This window comes from Canis lupus, chromosome 24 (genome assembly GCF_048164855.1).
Source record: "Canis lupus baileyi chromosome 24, mCanLup2.hap1, whole genome shotgun sequence".
NCBI classification, from domain to species: Eukaryota; Metazoa; Chordata; class Mammalia; order Carnivora; family Canidae; genus Canis; species Canis lupus.
In genome coordinates, this window is record NC_132861.1 from 22336403 (window position 1) to 22360109 (window position 23707).

Below are 23707 nucleotides of genomic sequence, written 5' to 3' on the forward strand. Positions count from 1 at the left end.
AAAATCTCATACTATTTTAAGGAGACAGCTGACAGGATAAGTGACTCTGGAGACTGACAATTCAACAGAAGTTCTTTGGGTAACTCAGGTCAATCTTCTGCAAAATGTGGGGTTTACGAGATGACCTAGGGCTTTTTTTTTTTTGTCTTGAACTTCATACAAAGGAAAATAACTTTATATGCTCTTCAGCCCAATCCACAGAGTTGGCTATTTTACATTTGGGTTTTTGTTTTGTTTTTGCTATTTTTAAGATGAAGGACGTTTTGTCAGGCTTGAGGAGGATGTGAATCTGGTAAAACACAGTTGTAATCATGGACTTGTGCTAGAAATCCAATGATATAATTTGCAGAAAACTTTAATATCTAAACTAATGATATAGTAGAGTACACTATACTATCAATAGTCTCATCTATATTGATTAGTAAATGTAGTGAGTCAAGGAACTGTTTTAAAGAATATACCTAATGGATACCTGAACTACATATGTATCACCTGGAGATGCTGTTAAAATGCAGCTTTGGCACCTCTGGAGTCAGGCACCTCCCATTTACTTCCCGTATGCCTTCCCCACTGCCTATAAATCCAGTCTCTAAAGCTATAGCTTTTTTTTTTTTTAAAGGTTTTTATTTATTCATGACACACACAGGCAGAGGGAGAAGCAGGCTCCTTGCGGTGGGGAGCCTGATGTGGGACTCAATGCCAAATGGAGGCAGACGTTCAAACTCTGAGCCACCCAGGTGTCCCAAGCTATAGCTATTATTAACTCAAGTCTGAGAAATAAATATTTAGTTGCCCATATGTTAAATACTGAAACAGGATTCCCTGATGAGAGAACAGTCTAGTTATCCACGGGCAGGAGACCATGACTTCCTGTGACATGTCGGAGGAGACTTTGGTTGTCTTTCAGATGGGATTAGAACATCTCCATTCAGAGGACTGACTGCCATTTATCTGCACATGAAAGAAATGGGCTAGAAGAGCTTTATAAAAGTTTTTGGTATAGGTTTCCATCAATTTATTTTCTGTATTCCTTAAAAACAAAACAAAAAAAATCACAAGTTTAATACTAATGCTTTAAAGTACTGTACACTGAAAGGAAGCCGACTCTCAGGCTGCGAGTTGGTCTATGTTCTCTTTACTTCTGTTTGCCAAATGTTCTTCAATAATTTCTGCAAAGAGATTCCTCTTCAAAAGATTATATGCAAGAGGTAAAAGCTGGCCAGCAACTTTATGAAAATACTGAAAAATAAAAGAATGTAACATTAAGCAGAGAACATAGCAGATGCCCTAGTAAGTAGCAAAAAATACACAGAAAAAGCTGTTAACAAAGCACTGTCCAAATCATTTTAGCTACTTTCTCAATTGGTTAGGAAGTGAATTGACACATTCTGTTCAAGAGGCCAAACTTGTAGTTTTAAAAGACTTAATGGTACATCTTGAAGAAAATTCTGAAGAAAACTAAGTTATAAGTTAAAATTTTAAGCTTCCTTAATTCTCTTGGATAAGGATCATCATTTTTACCTTAAGGGCATCTTAAGGTAAACTATATGCTCAAATGCTTTTTTTCTTCTCTAGTGTTATCCCCAGTTAAGATTTTAATCATCATTTTCCTTAGTTGATACTATATGAAGAGGTATGCAGAATTTGAGTTATCAAGTCACATTTATTCCCTTTTATCTTCAAATTTTCTGCTCCCCAACCCACCATGTAACCCAGCTCCATCCCTTGTCACTGCCTTGGTTTTATCAAGTGACTTAGACTACTGCTATTTTTATATATACTTAAAGAGAACCTGGGAACGCTTCTGTTGATGACATTTAGCACTTACTAGATGCTCAGTACTGTGCTAAGTCTTTTCATATGTTGTTTAGTACTCAGGCCAATTATTTTCAATTAAACTGATTCAGTTTTTGGCAGGCCCAGCATTATTCTGATTGGTCAATGACTTATTCTAGCTGTTAAACATTTTGACTATTTTTTCTAATAGCCATATATAAGGCAGGCAGAAAAATATTGTAATATGGTCTACAGCAGAGTTCTCAAAATAGCCTGCTCTAATTAGCCTGACCTGGTAACAGGTCAGAAATCCAAATTCCTAAGAGTCCCCCAAGAACTCAAACCTTGGTGGGGGGGCAGTAGGGGTAAGTACACCAATCTGTTTGAATAGCCATCCACATGATTGTGATACATGCTGAAGTTAGCACCTGCTTTAGTCTTGCTGCTCACACTAGTCTACAGGCAGTAGCATTACCAGTACCCAGGAGTACAACAAATGCAGTCTCAAGCCTCACCCCAGATGCACTGAAGCAGTCTGCATTTTAACATTATCTTCAGATCTTTATATAGTTTACAGTTTGGGAATTACTGATTTAGACACTAACTCTGGAACTGTCTGCCTGTGAACCTGAGCAAGATGGTTTACCTCTTGTGCCTCGTAGGTGACCCATAGGTTAAATGAGAAACTGTGTGTGTGCGTGCGTACGCATGTCCACACACACACGCAGACATCTCAGCTAAAGGACCCAGGTACAATGGTGTTGGAAAAACGGCCCAATCTTACACAGCTACTAAGTGGGAAAGATGTGATTTAAAACCAAACAATGTAGCCCTAGGAACATGTTATAGACTCTACACCTTGAGGCAACCACAGTGAATAAGCACTGATTTAACTGTTAGGTAGGTTTTTCCTATTTAATAAGCAAAGGTCATGATGATTAAAAACAAAAACTATATTTTATTTTATTTTTTAAAAAATTTTATTTATTCATGAGAGAGAGAGAGAGAGAGAGGCAGAGGCACAGGCAGAGGGAGAAGCAGGCTCCATGCAAGGAGCCCAATGTGGGACTTGATCCCAGGACTCCAGGATCATGCCCTGAATCGAAGGCAGACGCTCAACTCCACCCAGACATCCTGAAAAACTATATTTTAAATAATTTCAATTAAAGCCTATTTTAAGATATAGTAGCTCCCACCTATTCACAAGGGATAGGCTTCAAAACCCCGAGTGGATTCCTAAAACCATGGACAGTACCCTATTTATGCTGTTTTCCTATACATATGTATGATAAAGTTTAATTTATAAATTAAGCAAAATAAGAGATTAGTGAGAACATAAGATAGCTTCTATTACAGTATATTGTTGTAAGTGTTCTACATGAATGTAGTGGCTTTCAAAATATTGTACTAACCCTTCATATAACAGTGTGACATGATAAAATGCCTACATAGTATGATGGAGGTGAATGACATAGGCATTGTGATACAACGTTAGGTCACTATACTGCTCTTCTGACAGTATCTCAGAAGGAGGATCATCTAATTCTGGTCCACAGTTGACCACAGTTAACTGAAACCACAGGAAGTGAAACCATGGATAAGGCGGGGTAGGGGGCTGAAGGAGGTGGGGACTACTAGGTAGTATTTATTTTTCATCTAGGAATTCAAACAATAGAACAAATACCCCCCACCACCACAGCGGAAAGCCAAATGGAGCCCTATGAAAGTTTTATGTGCATACCCATACACACATCCAACTAAAGGGGCATATATATTCCTATAATACATCTAATAAGAAATTCACTTTAATGTAAACCTGAAGGCAGGCAAATAATCTTGGTTATTTACCTTTGGCAGAATACAAAGTTAATTTCAAATATTTTCAGACATCTGCTTATCAAAAAGTTCATTTGGGGAAAAAAAATTCATTGAACACACAAGCTGAATTTATATCCTACCCCTGCTATTGAGGGCATAAATATTCATATTCTGGTATGCCTGTATGTGGGGTGAAGTAGGGAAGAGAAGGTCTGGTGATGGCTGGGAAGTTGTTTGTTTGTTGTTTTTTTCTTACTCACGTGTGAGCCGTAACAAAAGAGATCCATTCCTAGCTCAAGCCCCATACCATAGTCACATTCATCATTAGCGAACTGCACAAAAGTCATCATTTCCTGGATGGGAGCAAAAGCTTTTAGTCTGTCCTCATCACTAGGTGCCTCAACGATGGTCTTGCAAATTCTCTTGAGGTTGGCTGTAAGAAACCAAGGATATAAAAAGATGATCTACACCCATCATCAAAGATAAAAAGATTCTAAGTTGGGTTTTTCCTCATCAATTTTTGTAACTATTGCAACAAATGCCACCTTGGGTGGTACTAGAATTTAAAATGGCAATTTATAATTTAAGAAAAATGGCTTAACAAAAAAGATTTGTGTATTAGCAAACGGTGACTATTTTACTATAGATATAGTTGCAATCACGATTATACATAAGCTTTTTAAAGGTTTTTAGTAGGCTAGTCCATAGATCAACAAACTGTGGCCAAATCTGACCCACCCTGTTTTTAACTGAACTCACAGAATGTTTTTCCATTTTAACTGGTTGGAAAAGAACAAAAAATACGGCAACAGAGATCATTTGTAGTCCATCTCTGGGCTAGTCCATATTAGGAGTTGGATTAAAACAAACAAACCCTCCAAAACAGGCCATAAAGTTTTCTCTTTATTGCCCTGTCCTACCTGTTGTACTAAAAACACAGAGAAAAAGACAATATAAGAAATAAGAGATCATTGCCAAATTAAATCTTAAATTTTTTTTTTAAATTTTTTATTTATTTATGATAGTCAGAGAGAGAGAGAGAGGCAGACACAGGCAGAGGGAGAGGCAGGCTCCATGCACCGGGAGCCCGATGTGGGATTCGATCCCGGGTCTCCAGGATCGCGCCCTGGGCCAAAGGCAGGCGCCAAACCCCTGCACCACCCAGGGATCCCGCCAAATTAAATCTTTACCAAAATGTGGTCACAGTAAAAGTACAATTGAGGTAAGAACAAATAGAAAACTTTCAGCATTTATCTAGATTTAAAAAGCCAGTGGCTTAATATTTTTGTTTTGGCTTTTGGTATTTTTTCCCCCACTACTTTCTGGATGCCAGTGTACATCAGATCTCAGGATGCATATAAAGATATTGAACAGTATCTCTAGACTTCTTTTTTGACAAGCTATTTCCATGAGAATAATCCAATAGCAAAAGTACGGCCTGACTGACCCTAAAACTTGAGCTTGCTCTTTATCCCTAAAGTCTAGTGACTATCCCACAAAAGGCATACTTATTTTCTCAATACATACAAAGAAGACCTTCCACACATGTTCACATAAGAAATACATTACCATCTGTTTCAGGGAGTTCTCTGTACCCAACATCATTTTTATCTACTGGAACAACCAAGCCTGCACCATGAAAGGTCTTTGTCACGACCTAAATTAAAAAAAAATAAATATATATATATAACTATTGGTAAACAAAATAGACATGGTAGATAAAAACAACAAACTCTCCAAAATATATGCACACAAACTTGCAATACTTCTGTCAAAATGTAACATTTAATGACTTTTCATTTAATCTGGAACCCACAAAGTTTAATACTATTTCTTCAAAGTTAGCTAAAAGCCCAAAATCAGCTCTTTGTTTTAAAGTCTTCTCACTTAAATCTCTAGATCTTAAAATCTATTTCACTCACATGACCCCACTCTGTGGCTTCTTTCACTCTTTCTTAAGTAATAAAGGACAAATTATTCAAAAGAAGTTCTCAGACAATAGCCCACCATTTGGAGGAAAAAAGTCATATCTTACTCTTTATACAAAAATAATTTGCAGCTGGATACCAGAATTAAATGTAAAAATAAAACCAATGAAACTACTAGAAGACAAATATTTTTAATAATTTTAGATTGGACAAAGAAAAGACTTCTAGACTTGACTACAAAAAATTTTAAAAATCAAGTAAAAATCAAGAACAAAAGATACTGATAAAAAATACCTGCAATATATATCACAATAAAAACAGGATAAATGTCTTTAAACTAAAAGGAGTCTTACAAGGAAAAGGCTAACATCCAACTTAAAACCCAAGTAACAAAGGTGAGTTCTAACCCTGACAGAAAAATGTTCAAACTTCAGGCAGTTCACCGAAGAAATACAACTAAATGAAAAATACTTAATGTCCTTTATAATCAAAGAAATACTAATTAAAATAATGACACATCATTTTATATTTATGCAAATGGAAAAGACTAAATACCTAGTAGTGGCAAGGGTATGGGGAGAACCGGCACTCATACATGCTGGTAGGAATATAAACTAGCTTAACTCGTACATGGTAGTTCTGCAAACAAAGAAAACAAAAAACTCCACAAAACGAAATACCAGCAAAGAAAAACAACACACAAAATCACTCTAAATCACTCTGGACCTGGCAATACTACATCTAATAATTTCTTCTAAGGAAATAAGTGTGCAAAGAAAGGTACAGAAGGTTATATATGGCAGGATTTGTATTTGTGAAAAAAAAATTTTTTTAATTAAGATTTATTTATTTATTCATGAAACATGGGGGAGGGGGGCAGGCAGGCAGAGACACAGGCAGAGGGAGCAGCAGCAGGCTCCATGCAGGGAACCTGATGTGGGACTGGATCCTGGGTCTCCAGGATCACGCCCTGGGCTGAAGGCGGCGCTAAACTGCTGAGCCACCCGGGCTGCCCTATTTGTGACAAGTTTTAAGCAACCTAAGCTATGAACATAAGCACAGTGCCCTGTAGCCATTCTAAAATGAAATGATAATAATTGGAAGCCTAAAAAAGGCAGGTCACAGAACAGTACTGATCATGACAGAAGAAAAAACCAGTGATATAGTTACTGGCCTAGCTTCTCTTCCACTCAGGCTGACACAACAAAACCACGGGCTGTACATAGTTTCGTATTTTTCAGATGTTTAACTGTCCTAATTTTCCATAAAGAGATATTAGCAAAGTGCCAGAATCCTAATTTTATTATGAAAAATAGGATTACAAATTTAGAAAAACCTGTGCAAAGGTGGGGGATTTTGATGATGCCTTAGATTAAGGCATCAAAATTAGAGGACAGAATGATGGAATGATGTATCCTCATTTTATAGCAACATTAAATCAGTGTTCATTTTTAAAAATGAAATCTAGGTATAAAAAAAGGTAAAGTGCATATAGGCAATCAGTAAGATGGTGTGGAAAGAAAGCTAAATATCAAAGATGTGAATGTTGGTCTCAGGGAGGTCACTTACAAGTTTAAACAAGAAACAAAGCCTCTATAAACCTTGATTTACTGATCTATGACACAGGATGATAATTCTTCCTCTGCGATTTTTTGGAGAGGTCACATGAGATAACTCATGAGGGCTTTGCATTCCAAAGCATGATAAGGTATCATCAGAATACTACATAAGAACAAAGTCACTGGGCAGCCTCGGTGGCCCAGCAGTTTAGTGCTGCCTTCGGCCTGGGGTGTGATCCTGGAGTCCTGGGATTGAGTCCCACATAGGGCTCCCGGTGTGGAGCCTGCTTCTCCCTCCGCCTGTGTCTGTGCCTCTCTCTTTCTCTGTGTCTGCCATGAATAAATAAATAAAATCTTAAAAAAAATAAAGAATTGAAAAAAAAAAGAACAAAGTCACTAATGCACATATACAAGTGGAATTGAATTTTTCAGAACTAGAAAGATATGAATTAAATGAATATCCAACAAAAAAGAACAAACTTTTTAATAGAAAAAGAACAAAAAGCAAAATTATCAACCTGTTGTCTCTGGGAGAATAAAATCATGGTTGTCTTCTTAAGTTCTTTTTTTTCCCTTTATGTTTTTACCAGTTAGTTTCGTGGACAAAAAAAAATATTCTTTTCTAAAAAGAAACCTCATGGGGAAGGGAGCCAGGCCAAACATACGTATGAAATTTAAACTCCAATGTCATCTTATAGTTACGGGGAAGAACTGAGGAAATCTCATCTGAAATAAATTATAATTGATGGTAGAAAAATAAGGCTCTGATGAAAGAATTTGCTATCAGTTATTTTGTCCACAGAAGTGTAGTACTTAGTTAAGATAAATTAGGAATACATAAATATGAGGCAAGAAATGCTACCATTCTTTCTACTCATTAGGTGGGAGAGGCTCCTTTTGGAAACTAGGAAGGTAAATGGCAACATAACACCTTGAAGTAATTTTAAAATGCCCCCCCGGCCCCCGCAGTGACTTTCAATAACCAAATACACTAACTACTTAGTTACCAGTGCTAGTTTATCTAGGAATAACTAGTACTTAATTTGGCCTAGAACTTTCAGATGAACCAGCCGCTGCCCTCATTCCACAGTGACAGATATCCTTCTTTACCAGATGTAAAATCCTATAGAATTCTTATTCACCCCAAAGCAGAATTCTTCTATATTGTCTGTTAACTTATTCTGAAATTTTTAGGTGAAAAACCAAAAGGAACCAAGATCCAGAAGTCTTTGCTGTTTACAAAACACTCCATTCATACTAGGTTTTAGAAGAGATGCAAAAGGAAATGCTAATAGGATCAACAAGGGAAGAGACAGGACTGCTTATACACACATTTGCTGCAGAAAATGAGCAAATCTTAATGCACACCGTCCTCCAAAAGAGTGAGGCACACCTTCATAAAACTACTCCCCCACAACACCTTGTGCTAAAACAACCATTCTTAGCCATAAAAAAAGAAATTTAAGTAAATACTATGCACAAAGCTTCTTTCACTCAATTTTATGAGATGAATAACTGTAAAACAAGATTAAAAGAGTAGGAAGTCCTGGCATAAGCTAGCAACCAGAGCAGCACTGTCTCTTCAAGTGACTCAGCCTGCTAACCACCTCTGAGAGCCACCCAAGCCCTGCTTCGGTGCATCCTTCTAGCAATCCCAGTACTGGGCAGTCCTGGAGGGAGCCCTTGAGGGGTCACATCTAGCTTTTCTTAGGATGGAGCAGAAGAGAGGGATAAAGTGTAGGAGGGAAGGACTCAAGAGAGGAAAAAACCCTATTAAATAGCAAAACAGTCTGAGACTAACAGATTTAAACCATACTTTCTTATCTCTCTGTTTCATCTTCATGGTTCTCTGTTCCAGTGAGTACCCCAGTTCTCTGGCTGCTTCTGTGAGTTTTTCATCTATGTTTTTCAAGAGACTAATTTTCTTTTTATCTGTTACTTCCTTAAGTTTTTTCATCAGAAATAATCTGAAAAAGAAGTAAAAGCCCTCATTATTATGCAGGCCACTATACTAAGTACACAGATCTCGGGAAGTTAAGGGAATGTGTTATAGACATCAAATTCCATGCAAGAAAAAGACTGCAGAATAATTATCAACAGTTCTCTCAAAATCCCGAATAGGTTTCTTCAAACAAGAGAAAAGCAATATAATAAAATATAAAAGATGTTTAAAAAGCTGACATTCAAATAAATTTTAAGCCGTATCACTTGACATTCACATTTCATACTGCTTTGGGGAAGTATAGCATAACAGAGGAAAATAGTATGTACATACCAAAAAGGATTTTTTTTTTTTAATTTTTATTTATTTATGATAGTCACACAGAGAGAGAGAGTGAGAGGCAGAGACACAGGCAGAGGGAGGAGCAGGCTCCATGCACCGGGAGCCCCACGTGGGATTCGATCCCGGGTCTCCAGGATCACGCCCTGGGCCAAAGGCAGGCGCCAAACCGCTGCGCCACCCAGGGATCCCCCTAAAAAGGATTTTTAAAAAAGAACCAGAGGATACTTACAATACTTAAGATCAGATTTTTTTCAAATGTTATCTAACAGGTTTGTTGTAAGACAAATTTAGAAACTAAAAAGAAATCAAAGCTAATTTATAAGCACAATCTAAATTTTTTTTTTTTTTTTTTTTTTTTTTGAGAGAGAGAGAGAACACACAGGGAGCAGAGGAAGACAGAATCCCAAGCAGGCTCCATGCCCAGCACAGAGCCTAATGTGGGGCTCATCTCACAACCCTGAGATCATGACCCAAGCTGAAAACAAGAGTTGGATGCTTAACCACCTGAAGCCACCCAGGCACCCCCAAAATTAAACATGTGAAAAGTACAATACGTTAATGCCACTTATAGAAATAACTTCATGTTTTATCATAACCAAGTTAAGACTTTGCCAGCAGAGAAGGTCAAGTGTAAGACAGAGAGCTTGCAACAGCATTCAGTTGGGACACACAACTCAATCCCATTCCTCTCTAGCCACCTCCAGACTCTGAGGAAACTTGCTTCTCTTCACTATTAATATTTGACAGTTTGCTACAGGCTTGGCACTGTAAAAGAGCTTAGAATAGAGTGGGTGCTATTCTTATCCCTATTTTACAAATAAGGAAACTGAAGACACATAGGATAATCAAATTACCCAAAACTATAGAATTAGTATTAAGTAGATTAAAGTGCACAGAAGCCAAAGACCACCAAAATCGCTGTCTTCAGATCACAGTACATATATTACACTTAATATTACCTTCAATCTTAACCAGCTGGATTTCAAGAGAATGTATTTACATTAACCATAAAAAGCAGATTCATCGTATCAAGCCTACATAAATCAATCTTTATGTCTTCCTCACCCTGTCTGGCATATAGGGATACAGAGCTTCAAGTACTCTGTGCCATTTGTTTTCATACTTCCATTCATATTCTATACCCTTGCCCTGAACACCCTTCTTCCCAGTCTTTGTAGTAAGTTCTTATACATTCATCTAGGTAAAATATCCTGTCTATGAAGGCTTCCACCACGAAAGGTACTTAGTAGCTGTCTGCCCATACTTTTTTTTTTTAAAGATTTATTCATGAGAGATACCCAAAATATATAAAGAACTGATACAACACCCCAAACACAAATAAATAATCCAATTAAAATATAGTATCTCTTTTCTCAAAAGACAGAGATGGCCGACAGACACATGAGAAGATGCTCAACATCACTCAAGGAAATGCAAATCCAAACTACAATGAGGGGCAGCTGGCTGGCTCAGTCAGAAGGGCATGTGACTCGATTGTGGGGTTTAGAGTTTGAGTCCCACGCTGGGTGTAGAGATTTACTTACATACATACATATATACATACATAAATACTACAATGAGAGACTATCTCACAACACTCAAAATGGCTAAAATCAGTAACACAAGAAGCAACAAGTATTAGTGAGGATGTGGATAAACAGAAAACCTCATGCACTGTTGGTGGGAATGAAAACTGGTACAACCATGGTGGAAAAAAGTATGGAGGATCTTTAAAAAATTAAAAATAGACCCACTATCTAATCCAATAGTCACACTATTGGGTATTTACCCAAAGAACACTAATTCAAAAGGATATATGCACCCCTATGTTGATTGCAGCATTAATTACAATAGTCAAATTATGGAAGTAGTTCAGGTGTTCATCAACAGAAGAATGGATAAAGAAGATGTGGTATAGGATACCATGGAATGTTATTTGGCTCTCAAAAACAAATGAAATCCCTGCAACAACATGGATGGATCTAGAGAGTATACTGCTTAGTGAAATAAGCCACTCAGAGAAAGACAAATACCATGATTTCATTCATATTCAGAATTTAAGAAGCAAATGAAAAGGGGGAAAAAAGGACAAACCAAAAAAATCCAGATCCTTAATTATAGAGAATAAATGGATGGTCACTAGAAGGGAGGTGGTGGGGATTAAGAGCACACTTATTTATTTTTTTTTTTTTTAAGATTTTATTCAGTCGAGAGAGAGAGAGAGAGAGAGAGAGAAGGAGGGAGGGAGGGGCAGAGACACAGGCAGGAGAAGCAGGTTCCATGCAGGGAGCCCAATGTGGGACTCGATCCTGGGTCACCAGAATCAGGCCCTGGGTTGAAGGCGGCGCTAAACCGTTGAGCCACCTGGTCTGCCCCAAGAGCACACTTATCTTGATGAGCACTGAGTAATATATGGAACTGCTGAATGACCTGTACACTTGAAACTAATATAACACTATATGTTAACTATAAAGGAATAAAATAAAATAAAATAAAATAAAATAAAATAAAATAAAATAAAATAAAATAATAAATAAAATAAAATAAAATAAAATAAAATATTCTCTCCATTATATCACAATGTGAAAAAAATCATATTCATCAGTGTTACCATCAATCTCACTTAAAAAGTCTGTAGGTAGTGTAAAGTGATCAAGCTCACAATGGTGGTTACAAGTTTCCTTGACTCTAATGTTTGCTTTTGAAATCTTAAATTTTATTACTGACAACAAATAAAGTCACAATTGTTTTCTTTGGGTCATCTGAGAACATGTCTGCCTGATACTCATTTCAAAATATCCAGAGTTTGTATGTAAGTAAACTAGTGAAGTTAAGCTACCAACTTAAACACACAAAACCATTTTCCTTGAGACAAACCTTAACATCTGAGTATGCAGACATCCTCTTCACATCATTCCCATTTCACCACAGGGAATGTTAAAGAGATGTATGTACTTGATGGCAGAGATTTAATAATCTCTACTGCTTCATGACTGACATTCTTAAATGACATTTGCATTATATTACTTCTGTGAATAATACAATAACAACTGCAAGTCTGGTGCCACTGCCTTGATTTCTGTCAAGTGTCATCAAATTTACCCATCATTACCTTTGTGCCACTGGTGCAAAATGATAGATCACAAGTCGTTTTGAACTCACAGGCTGCTAAAAGTGTTAGGCACGCCTGAGAATCCACACATCAGAGTTTGATAACTGCTAGTTAGGCTTCTGAATACATATAAGAACCTCCTGGGTTACTGGTTAAAAAAGTACTCTGAGCTTACGTTTGAAAAATCACTTCTCCAGTAATAATCCACATTACCCAGTATGGTGAGGTAGGGTTGCAAAGAATATGGACACAGCAGGGAAGGAGGGAAAAAGATTATCTGACAAGTTTTCTCATGATCTGATCTATTGGCCACATTCTTTTACTAAGTAACAACTGTTTTACATAGTATTTGCATACAAAGTAAGCATTTATTAAATTAATGTTCATTTCAAATGTTCATTTAAATTTAACTAAAATTATAGAAGTACAATTTTGGACTACATTTAGATATAGTTGTAACACGTATTTTAAAAAGACATTCCCTGAGTCTTATTGTAGATGTACTGAAGAGGCATCTCTAGAGGTAAGACCTACATACAGAGCTCAAGGTACAGTACTTTTAACCAGTAACTCATGAGGTTCTGATACACAGGTTTGAAACCATTAACTAAATAGTAGTTATCAAAGAGTAGTCTGGGGACCCTGTGGGGTCAAAACTATTGCTACAATTGTTTTAAGAAAGGAATAAAAAGTGAAGAGAAAAAAAATTCTTAGTTTTATGGTCCAAAGATAAATATTTTATATTTTATAGACAATAGGAAAATGGAATCATCCCACACTACTCTTATTTGATCTCTTCACATAATGTATTAAACATCTTTCCAAATAGATAAATCAATAACCTGGCATTAAAGTGTACTGACATTCTATATTAATTTACCTAATTTTCTCTATTGCTGGATGTTTTCTCCAATTTTTTGTTTTAAAATAATTTCTAATATATACACATATTTGTGTACCTGTCCAAAATTTCTTTAGAAAAATAGCTAGGAGTGCCTGGGTGTCTCAGTGGTTAAGCCACTAACTCCTGATTTTACCTTAGGTCATGAACTCGAGGTCCTGGGATCAAGCCTCATGTTAGGCTACATTCTCAGCATGGAGTCTGCATGTCCCTCTCCCTCTGTTCCTCCCCTTTGCGCTTTCTCAAATAAGTAAATAGAATCTTAAAAAAAATAAAATAAACAGCTAGAAATGAAATTGCTGATTTAAGAGTATAACGGTTCATGTAGTTCAATACCTGGCCATGTTAATTATTTGTCAAGAAATCTGTGAAAAATATTTATTTTTTTAAAATATTTTTATTTATTCATGAGAGACACTGAGAGAGAGAGACAGAGAGACAAAGAGACAGAGAAGCAGAGAGAAAAGCAGGCTCCATGCAGGGAGCCTGATGTGGGACTCGATCCTGGGACTCCAGGATCACGCTCTGGGCAGAAGGCAGGCGCTAAACCACTGAGCCACCCACAGATCCCTGTGAAAAATATTTAAATAACCTATTCCAACTACTCTCTATAAAGGTTTTACCAATTAACAGTTCTATCAGTAAGATTTCTTACATCCTAACCATCACTGAGTATTACCATTATTTAATCTACTAATTTTTGCTGGCTGAATTTGCATTTCTTTGGCTATTATTTTTAAAGATTTTATTTACTTATTTGAGAGAGAACATGGGGGGGGGGCGTTGGGGGAGACAGAGAAAAGCAGACTCCCCGCTGAGCAGGGAGCCTGATGCAAGGCTCAATCCCAGGACCCTGAGATCCTGACCTGAGCATAACTGATGCTTAACTGAGCCACCCTGGCATCCCTTTCTTTAGCTATCGTTAAATCCTGCACAAACAAACTAGTTTCTCTGGGCATAAAAATAATTTGTTTATTACAAATGGTCCTCCTTATAAAGACCTTCTTCAGGTTGATATAGAAATAAACTGGGCAGCCTGGGTGGCTCAGCAGTTTAGCGCCGCCTTCAGCCCAGGGCCTGATCCTGAAGACCAGGGATCAAGTCCTGTGTCGGGATCCATGCATGGAGCCTGCTTCTCCCTCTGCCTGTGTCTCTGCCTCTCTCTTGCTCGCTCTCTCTCTCTCATGAATAAATAAATACAATCTTAATAAAAAAAAAAAAAACTGAGTGTGCTGATTAAGTAAAAGAAGGAAATAAAATTAGGTACTCAAATACTTTCTGGTTTTCACCTAAATTATAAATTTATTACCAATGTTTTTGTGTGTGTGTTCTCCCAGAAGTTTAAATTTTTTTTTTTAATTATCAGAACAGTCTTGGACTATCTCAGACAACCATTTTATCTTTCTTTTTTAAAGAGATTTTTAGTAAGACTAATAAGACTAATGAAAAATTAGGCATTTTTGCATGCCCAAAGTATTTGCGGAAAAAATAAACGATTTATGGAGTATCTATTACAGAGCAAGTATTGTGCACAAGGAAAAGCATCTCTGCTCTCATGGAACTTATGTTAATGCAAGAGAGAGACAATAAACAAGTAAACAACTACAGTTTCTAATAAAAATACCACCAATTAAATGGAATAAATCTCAACAGCTTAAAAGAATATATAGATTATAAATAACAAACATTTTATAAAAAACTCAGAGGTATCAGAAGACAAAGAGTTTTGGACATCTACCACATAGTTGCTCTTTTAGATACATCAGTACGTATGCAGCAGTCTAGAAGGGGCACTGGTTGATGTGGTTTAAATTATCTACTGTAAATTTACACTATTAAGCTGCACAGAATATCTGGGTATTTTTTTTTTTTCGATTTTATTTATTTATTCATGAGACACAGAGAGAGAGGCAGAGACATAGGCAGAGGAAGAAGGTGGCTCCCTGTGGGGAGCCTGATGCAGGACTTGATCCCAGGACCCTGGAATCACAACCTGAGCCAAAGGCAGATGCTCAACCACTAAGCCGCCCAGGCATCCCAAAATACATCTTTAAAAAATAAGGTTATTAAAAGAGGTCACAGAAAACATGATCTACTTATATATAAGGTGACAAAGAGTGCTTTCTTCATTTTATTAGAACGTGAACTGCATAGCTGCTGCCAGATGGCTTCAGGTCACAGTCTGTGGCTGGTATAGTGTGGACGGGCTCACTCAACTCCATTCCAAGCGCCTTTTACATAAGAGCTTGCTACATTTCCCACACTACTCCTCAGCTCAGGCTCTATGTGGGGCCTAGCTTCAGATACAATCCCTTGAAAACCAAAAGGCAGAAGAGATACTAGGTGGACACTGTGTATCTGTTTCTACTAGTGAGTACAGTTAGGGGTACCTGATGGTTCTATAGCACTGCAGTGCAGATTTCAGTGCCTGGTCCTTAAATTCCATCACAGTTGAGGCAGAGGCAGGGCATCCCTTTTACTACCACAGGTTAAATCAAAGCCACTCATGTCAGAAGATCTTGATTCCCCATAGTGGCAGAGTGAGCCAGTTCTGCCACACAACTGGCATTCCTGGAGGCTTGGTCTGCTCCATTGGTCCTTCCAAGAATTTTATGAGCACCTGACTTTTTTTTTTTTAATTCTAGTATAGTTAACCTATAGTGTTATATTAGTTTCAGATGTACAATATAGTGATTCAACAATTTATGAGCACCTGCTTTTACCGCATTAAATCTTTGTTAGAACTGTACCCAATGGGTTCTTATAATAAACTCTTAATGATGGTTTTTAAAATGTATAAAAATCTTTTGATTTTGCTATGGGACTAATGAAATCAAGTCAAGATTAATATTTTCCTTAAAGTAATTAGTTACATAAGAGTATTTTTGTTGTTGTTGTTGTTGTTTGTTTTGTTTTGTTTTGTTTTGGTAAAAAGTAGAACAGTAATATGGATAAGAGTATCTGCAAAAGTCCTGGAAATGATTTTTAGAAATCTAAAGTTTTGGAGTTACCTCAAAGGTGGACTGATATAATAGTACAAAAATTGTAACCAAATATTATAGATGAGAGATTAAAATATTTTCTTACTTGATTGCAGCAAACACATTATCTCCATTTTGAACAATTATGCAGTTTTTCTTTGCTTCATTTGTACCAACATATACAGGAAGTTCATCAGGAGAATCCCTGTTCAAGCAAAAGATATTAAAAATTTAGCTTAATTTAAAAGGAAAAAGCATAATTTAAAAGGAAAGGAAAAAAACCAGTGAGGTTCAACCTAAATAATCCACTCATCTTAGGGTAGGTGAGAATGACAATATCAAGAACATCAGATACTATGTATCCATCAATCAAAGGAAAATATGTCCTTCATCTTGGGTGAGTCCAGTTAATGCCTATTTATACTCATTAGAAAGCTTGGTAGCTGCATTTTAGAGAAGAAAAGATCCTTTACCTGAAATATCCCATGTGGAATTGAGTTTTATTATCTCCAATAATAATGGTCTGGAACTCCGGAGGATCATAGTAAAATCTCCAGTGAAGGTTAAAATTCAGGCTTGCTGATTTTTTCATTTTATGTTTTCCGGCAAGGATATCATAAGGACCCACTAACTGAAGTCCAAGGCTTGTGGAAAGTGAATCTATAAGTTAAGTAAGTTTATTTAGATAATAACTTTCTGAAGGCGGATAGGAAATAAGATCTTTTATTTGTAAACTATTTCTAAGCAACTTTCCTAAAAAAAAAAAAAAAAGAGAGAGAGCTTCCAAAGTAAAAGAGCTTCAGTTATATTTGAAGACCTCAGTCATACTCAATGAAAAATCAGAGCAATGAAAATGTGGCACTTATATTTAAGATTTTCTCCTAAATTTACCACTGATTACATTTCAAACATACTGCTGTTTCTTATTTTGTATTCTCATGGGCAGTATTAGAGCTTTGAACACTTACCTTGTCTCATTACTATGTTGTTGTTAGCCGCAAGTATTTGTAGCACACCCATATTAAGGGAGAGACAAGACAGTAAGTGAATATACATTAAGGAGGGTAAACAGTTTACTTAATATAAAATGTGCCTAATGAAAACATTTCCTTTCCCCTCCCCCTACCTCAGCTATCACTCTCAATCCCCTTGCCTCTGGACAACCCTAATCCTAGATGATTCTATCTTCTTTCTCCTTCCACAGATCACAAAGGGAGATTGGTTAAATGAAACCAGTCATGGAATGTAAACTTCAAACGTACGTGTTCAAAATACGCTTTTACAACATCAGATGGGTTCTTGTTGCTTCTTTTAAGAGAGAATAAGCACTCCAGGCGGGACCTGGATATGTATGAAGGTGGGAATGGAGAGAGGAAGAAAATTCTTCCAAGAGGTAACAACATGAATAAAGGCCTAGAAACCGTTTATTTAGAAGGGGTAAGTGCTTAGGATAGCATACTCTAATTTTTAAAGCAACAACAACAAAAAACTAGAGTCACCCATCTCATTAGCCAGAGATACCAAGGTTAATAGTCTGGTACACAATAACAATGTTTTCTTCCCGTCTATGATATTTTAAAGGAAATCATGCTGTAATTTTTTTTTGTTTTCTGTTCTGTCTTCAAATTTACTGAGTATTTTTCCATGCTATTAAGTATTTTTTCATAATTTTTAATAGCTGTATATGATATTCTATTGATAGACATTTATTGCTTTAATTCTTTTACTCTTCTAAACAATGCTTCAGTGAATGTCTTTACTAATACATGGTTTTTCTGTTTGTTTTTAAGTAGTCTCCACACCCAGTGTGGGGGGCCAATGTGGAACTTGAGTTCACAACCCTGAGATCAAGACCTGAACTAAAATCAAGAGTTGGATGCTTAACCAACTGAGACACCCAGGGGCCCCTTTGCTAATATGTTTGTGCAGTCATAAATATTTTTAGACAAATTGCTGCATAGTTTAAGTGTTTTGCTATACGCCAAAATTCACTTATCTACTAATCCACATTTCCATCAATAGTGTATGGGAGTATTTCTCTCCCACTTGTGAAAACATGTGAAAAGCAACTCTGTCACAACTACTACCAGTTCTTTGTGTATCCTTCCAGAGATAGTACAAACACACAGAAAGGACATAGGAATATGCGTGTCCTTGACTTTTTTCAAAACTACAAATGGTAGCATACTCTATACACATTTTTCACTTGAAATATTATCTAAAATCTACCTTGTTCTTTTAAAACCATGAGTATCCATTGATAGATGTGTTACTGATGGGCTTTAAGCCATCTCCCATTTTTGTTTCAATAAATATCACTGAACATAATTTTTGGTTTACCTAATCCCTGAGTTCCTAGAAGTAGAACTGCTCATTTATACTAAAACTCCTGCAACCTATCAAAGTACTTGTTTTCTCTCAAACCCTCATCAAAGCATGTTGTGAAATTATTTACCTTTGCAAGTATAACAGGTGATAGTCACATATTATTATAGCATTATTTTATATTTCTCTTAGACAGATCTTTGAAAAAGTTCCTTTTCTGTGAACTGCTTAGATCCTCGGTCCGGTTTCCTACTGTCTTTTCCACTGGTAGAAGCAGGAGAATGATTCTGGAGCAACTCACCAGCTGGCTTTTCAGGATCAAGCTCTTCACAGAACTTCCAGAAGTGATAGAAATCTTCAGGCAGAGAAAGCTTATAATGATTTTCTACTTCTTTTCGAAGGTCACTGGAGACATCAGCTTCACAGGGTTTACTCTTCTTCACATCAACTGTTTTTTCACACTGAAAATCAACATACAAAACTTTGTTTCCCCAGAAGTAACAATATTGCTCATTTTTGTTCACTCAGCTCTGATACATGTTTTCTTTAAAACTACAAATGGTATTTCTGAATAAAATCCAGGGATTCTTTTGGGCAAAGAGAAAAGGAAAACAGTGTGTATAATACATAGCAGTCAAGAGGGATGCACACATCAAGTCCTTAAATATATTTCTCTAAGATTATGGAAACAAAATAAAAAACAAGTAAAAAAGGTAAAGATCAGGAAGAACAAGCAATAGGCAGGTTTTGCTTTGAGTAAACAGGTCATCATGCCTTTTGTTTAGACTCAGTGATCACACCAGAAACCAATTATCAGAAATAACTAGATAAAAGGGGATTTGTCAGTTAAAACAGTTATTTCAGAAAAGGCATTTTAATGCCAGCATTAGGCTTAAAACTCAGTCTCTAGTATCTCTGCAGTATGTTCATTGTGTAAGTGTGCTATGTTTTATGTGTATTTGATAAATTTCTATAAAGAAAATGCTCAGTTGGAGGTTAGGTATCTTTTGTAAATAGCAATCAGTATTAGTGCTTCTCAACCAGAAGGGATTTTGCCTCCCAGGGGACACACTTAATAATGTCAGAACTTTTTAGCTGTCATAAATTTAGAAGAGAATGCTGACATTTTGTGGAGGAGATGCCAGGGATGCTGTTAAGCACTATACAATGCACAGGGATAGCTCCCTTAGAACACTTATCAGGTACAAAATGTCCTTAGTGTGAGGTTGAGAAACCTAGATGTTTCTCATAGTCATATTCTTCCATTTTCCCAGCAGGCTCGGGTTTGATATTACTTTATGCATTAAGGTATACAAAATGTATTTATGAATTAGATTATATGTAAGAATGTTGATAGCTGTTTCTAAGAACAGAAAACAGAACAAATGAAAAGGCCTACTGGTAAGAGGATACAAAATTACAGGATTTCAAACAATGGAATATTCTGCCCAGGGAAAAGGAAAATAGAGCCACACACAACAATATAGACCAGTCTTAATAATATGTTCAATGAAGGAAAAAAAAAAGTCCTCAAAGTTTACATGCAGCACGACAGCCTTAGGTTTAAAAACAACAAATAGGGCAGCCAGGGTGGCTCGGCGGTTTAGCGCCGCCTTCAGCCCAGGGTGTGATCCTGGAGACCCGGGATGGAGTCCCACGTCAGGCTCCCTGCATGGATCCTGCTTCTCCCTCTGCCTGTGTCTCTGCCTCTATGTGTCTCTCATGAATAAATAAATAAAATCTTTAAAAAAAATAAAAACGAACAAATAAATATTGTTTGTGATAAAGTTATAAAAAGGTGGCAGGAGAAAACAAAATTGAGGATGGTAGCTACATAAATGGAGTGTCAGAAAGGCTGAAAAGATAGGCGAGGAATGAATACACGCAGAGCTATCGTTAAGTGTTTCAGTTCTTGGGTAGGGCAATGGATAACAGGTGTTTTTTTATACTATTAAATAAGGTAAAAGAGGACCATGCATTGACCAATAACAGTTTATTTTACCAAGGATTATAACGTGTCTGAGATCATAAAAAATAATTGAACAAAAAGGCTGTTGAAATATGGACCCAAAAATGGATACTGATAATACTAAAAACAATACTTAAATAATATTAAATACTTATTATGCACTTACCATGTGCCAGATCACTGTTCTAAGCACTTTCTATGAATTAACTCATTCGATGCTCACAACTACCTTCCAAGCTAGATACTATTCTTCACGTTTTACAGATGAGAAAACTGAAGTTAACCTCCCTTGGGTCCTTAATTAGAAAGTGGAGGCACAGTTATACCCAGGTGGGCTGGCTCCAGCGCAGATTCATCCACATTATGCTGCTTCTCCATTTACATGCACAACAGTGGGAACATATCAAGTGCTGACCTATCCTCCCCTTTGTTTTTATAATGGTCTTTGGTTAGGCTTTCAAAGACTGGTTCAAACTTAAATGTTAGAAAGAAAAACCTTAATCTACTTTGCTGAAAGGCAGTTTTGCCTAATGGTTAGGTTGCCTGGGTTGACTCTTGGAGCTTCTGCTTTCCAGCTGTCACCTTGGGGAAGTTCCTTAACCTGTGCCTTATTTTCTCATCTACAAATAGGGCATATGATAGGTGTATCACAGGGTTGTTAGAAGTAAACTGTTTCGGGATCCCTGGGTGGCGCAGCGGTTTGGCGCCTGCCTTTGGCCCAGGGCGCGATCCTGGAGACCCGGGATCGAATCCCACGTTAGGCTTCCGGTGCATGGAGCCTGCTTCTCCCTCTGCCTGTGTCTCTGCCTCTCTCTCTCTCTGTGTGACTATCATAAATAAATAAAAAAAATTTTAAAGAGAAGTAAACTGTTTCTAAAAATACACTTAAGAGTCGTACCACATAATAATATAAATGCCAGCTCTTACTGTTAGCTGCGGTCTCCACAGACTCCTTTTGATATTTTATTTCTATCACTCAAAGCAGTTTATAGCACTTTCTACAGGAAATAAGTATTTTTTTAGCTTTGTCTTACCTCACACATTATTTCAGCATCCTCAAATCCCCAAAAACTAGAATTTAGAGCAGCTGTCCCCTTCATAAGCTACACTCATCCTTGACTCTTCACCTAGAAAGCATGAGCCAATATAAGTGATGCCCAGAACAGGGCCCTCCAACAGTTAACCTAACGCTGCCCTGCTCTATCCCGCTTATAATACAGTGAAGTGATTTTTCTGAAAACTGTCCTTATCACAGTGATACTTCTTTCCTGCCTGACTCGCCTAATTGCTACAGAACTTCTGAAATCGTGCAAAAGTCTGAGAACACGCACATACTCGATGCGCAACCCCTCGCTGGCGCCTTTATGACCAGGTCCCATTTCCCATCTCCGAGTCCAGCCAGGCCGAGCTCCGCGGGACCCAAACATCCTCTACACTTATTTTTCATCCCCTGTTTCACTTTTCTGCCCCCAAGAGCAGCGTCCACGTTGAACTGCCCTAAAAGATCTCCTGAGCCACCCCCTGGGCCTCAGACCCTCCTTCAGGGTTTCCGCAGCACCCGACACAACAGCATTACAATGCCAACAAGGTATTCACAGTAAGGTAGAGATGCGCGGTGCGCAGCCTCCGCAGGTGGGCCGACGCGGCCGTGACTGCACGACGCCTCTGGACACCGCGGCGCCCGCACTGCCGGCGTATCATCGGTTTCCAGTCACTGTTGCTGGTTGAACGAATGAACCACTGCTTCCCAGGGAACCGCACCGGGAGGAGGGCGGAAAAATGCAAGGGCGCTCCCTGCTCCAAACCCCAGCAGAGCGGGAAAGCGCGGCCCCGGAGCAGACCGCCGTTCCGGGAATACAGCAGCCGCTCAGTGATTGCCGGATAAATGCAAGGTGCTGCCCCTTGGTGCCCTCTCACCCAAAGCGCCCTGCGGATCCCACACACCCTCCATGGCAGTACCTGCTGCCCCTCCCCGCCGGGCTTGCGTTTCCCGCCGCCGCCAGCCATTCTGCAGCTGCGGCGCCCGCGGAATCCCGCGGAATCCCGCGTCCCGCCGACTGCTTCCGGGAGCCGCCGACTACTGCCGGGTCAAGAGACACCAATCCGGATCCTCGCGCCGCCGGAGCCGCACCAATGAAAGGGAAAGGCTCCGCCTAGGCTCCGCCCCACAAGGCCCGAGGAGGCGGCCGAGGCTCCGCCCACCCGAGCGCGGCCGGAGGGCGCTGCAGCTGCGGGCGCATCTCCGCGCAGGCTCCTCCCCGCGCACGCCCCTCCCGCTCCCGCCAGGGACGCCCCGGAGAGCCGAGGCCCGACGTCGGGTCCGCGAAGGTGGCCCTGCCTTCCTCCTCAGGTGCTGACCCGCGGCAGGGCTGGATGTCCCGCCCTGCCCTCACCCAAACCGTCGTTCTACCTTCATTTTTATTTATTTAAGAGATTAAATCGCTGTCTTCCTCCCTTCATCTCTCCCTCCTCCACGATACTATTCTTACCTAACGCGAATTCATCGTTAATTACCTCTCGCAAGCAAATCGGTTTCCCTCACGGTTTCTCTGTCAGCCGTGTTACGGTCTGGATCGCGCTTACTAGCCCGTGCCATATGCAAAGTGTAGTCGCAGAACCATCAACGTCAGCATTCTGGGGAGAGTGTTAGATATTCGGAACCTCAGGCCCCCCGCGGGCTCACAGAATCAGAACCCGCGTCTTGGCGGGACCCCCCTAGATGCCTATGCCCAGCAGGGTTCCAGCAGCGGCCCCGCAGGGTCCCGGAGGTCGGGGGTCGGAGGTCGGGGGTCGGCCCCCTCCTGACCCCTCTGGAAGGTGCTCGGGGTCATCCCTCGCAACATCCTCTATTTCCTGGATCTGTATCTTCTTCCCTTTCCTTGATTTTTAAAAATAGATTTTATTTATTTATTCATGAGGGACACAGAGAGGCAGAGCCACAGGCAGAGGGAGAAGCAGGTTCCCTGAGGGGAGCCCGATAGGGAACTAGTTCCGGGACCCAGGCGTCCCCCTTTTCTTGACCATCATTTTTGTGGGACATACGCTCCAAGAGTT

The 23707-nt window shown here is 38.7% G+C and overlaps 1 protein-coding gene across 3 annotated transcripts; it reads right to left on the reverse strand.

The window, feature by feature from the left end:
- Positions 1-981: 981 nt before the first annotated feature.
- On the reverse strand, positions 982-22754 carry HPF1 (histone PARylation factor 1). Of its 3 annotated transcripts, none has more exons than XM_072795980.1 (9): positions 22613-22700; positions 21688-21780; positions 18986-19145; positions 16833-17019; positions 16466-16564; positions 8898-9048; positions 5164-5251; positions 3855-4027; positions 982-1239 (listed from the first exon to the last, which is right to left on the reverse strand). In XM_072795980.1, exons 2-9 carry the CDS (start codon positions 21751-21753, stop codon positions 1108-1110), a joined length of 1056 nt encoding a protein of 351 aa, XP_072652081.1. In that variant the 5' UTR covers positions 21754-21780; positions 22613-22700; the 3' UTR covers positions 982-1107. The 3 variants fall into 3 exon arrangements, with proteins under 3 accessions (XP_072652081.1, XP_072652082.1, XP_072652083.1); XM_072795982.1 differs by having other exon boundaries at positions 1151-2918; XM_072795981.1 differs by lacking the exon at positions 21688-21780 and having other exon boundaries at positions 22613-22754.
- Positions 22755-23707: the final 953 nt, after the last annotated feature.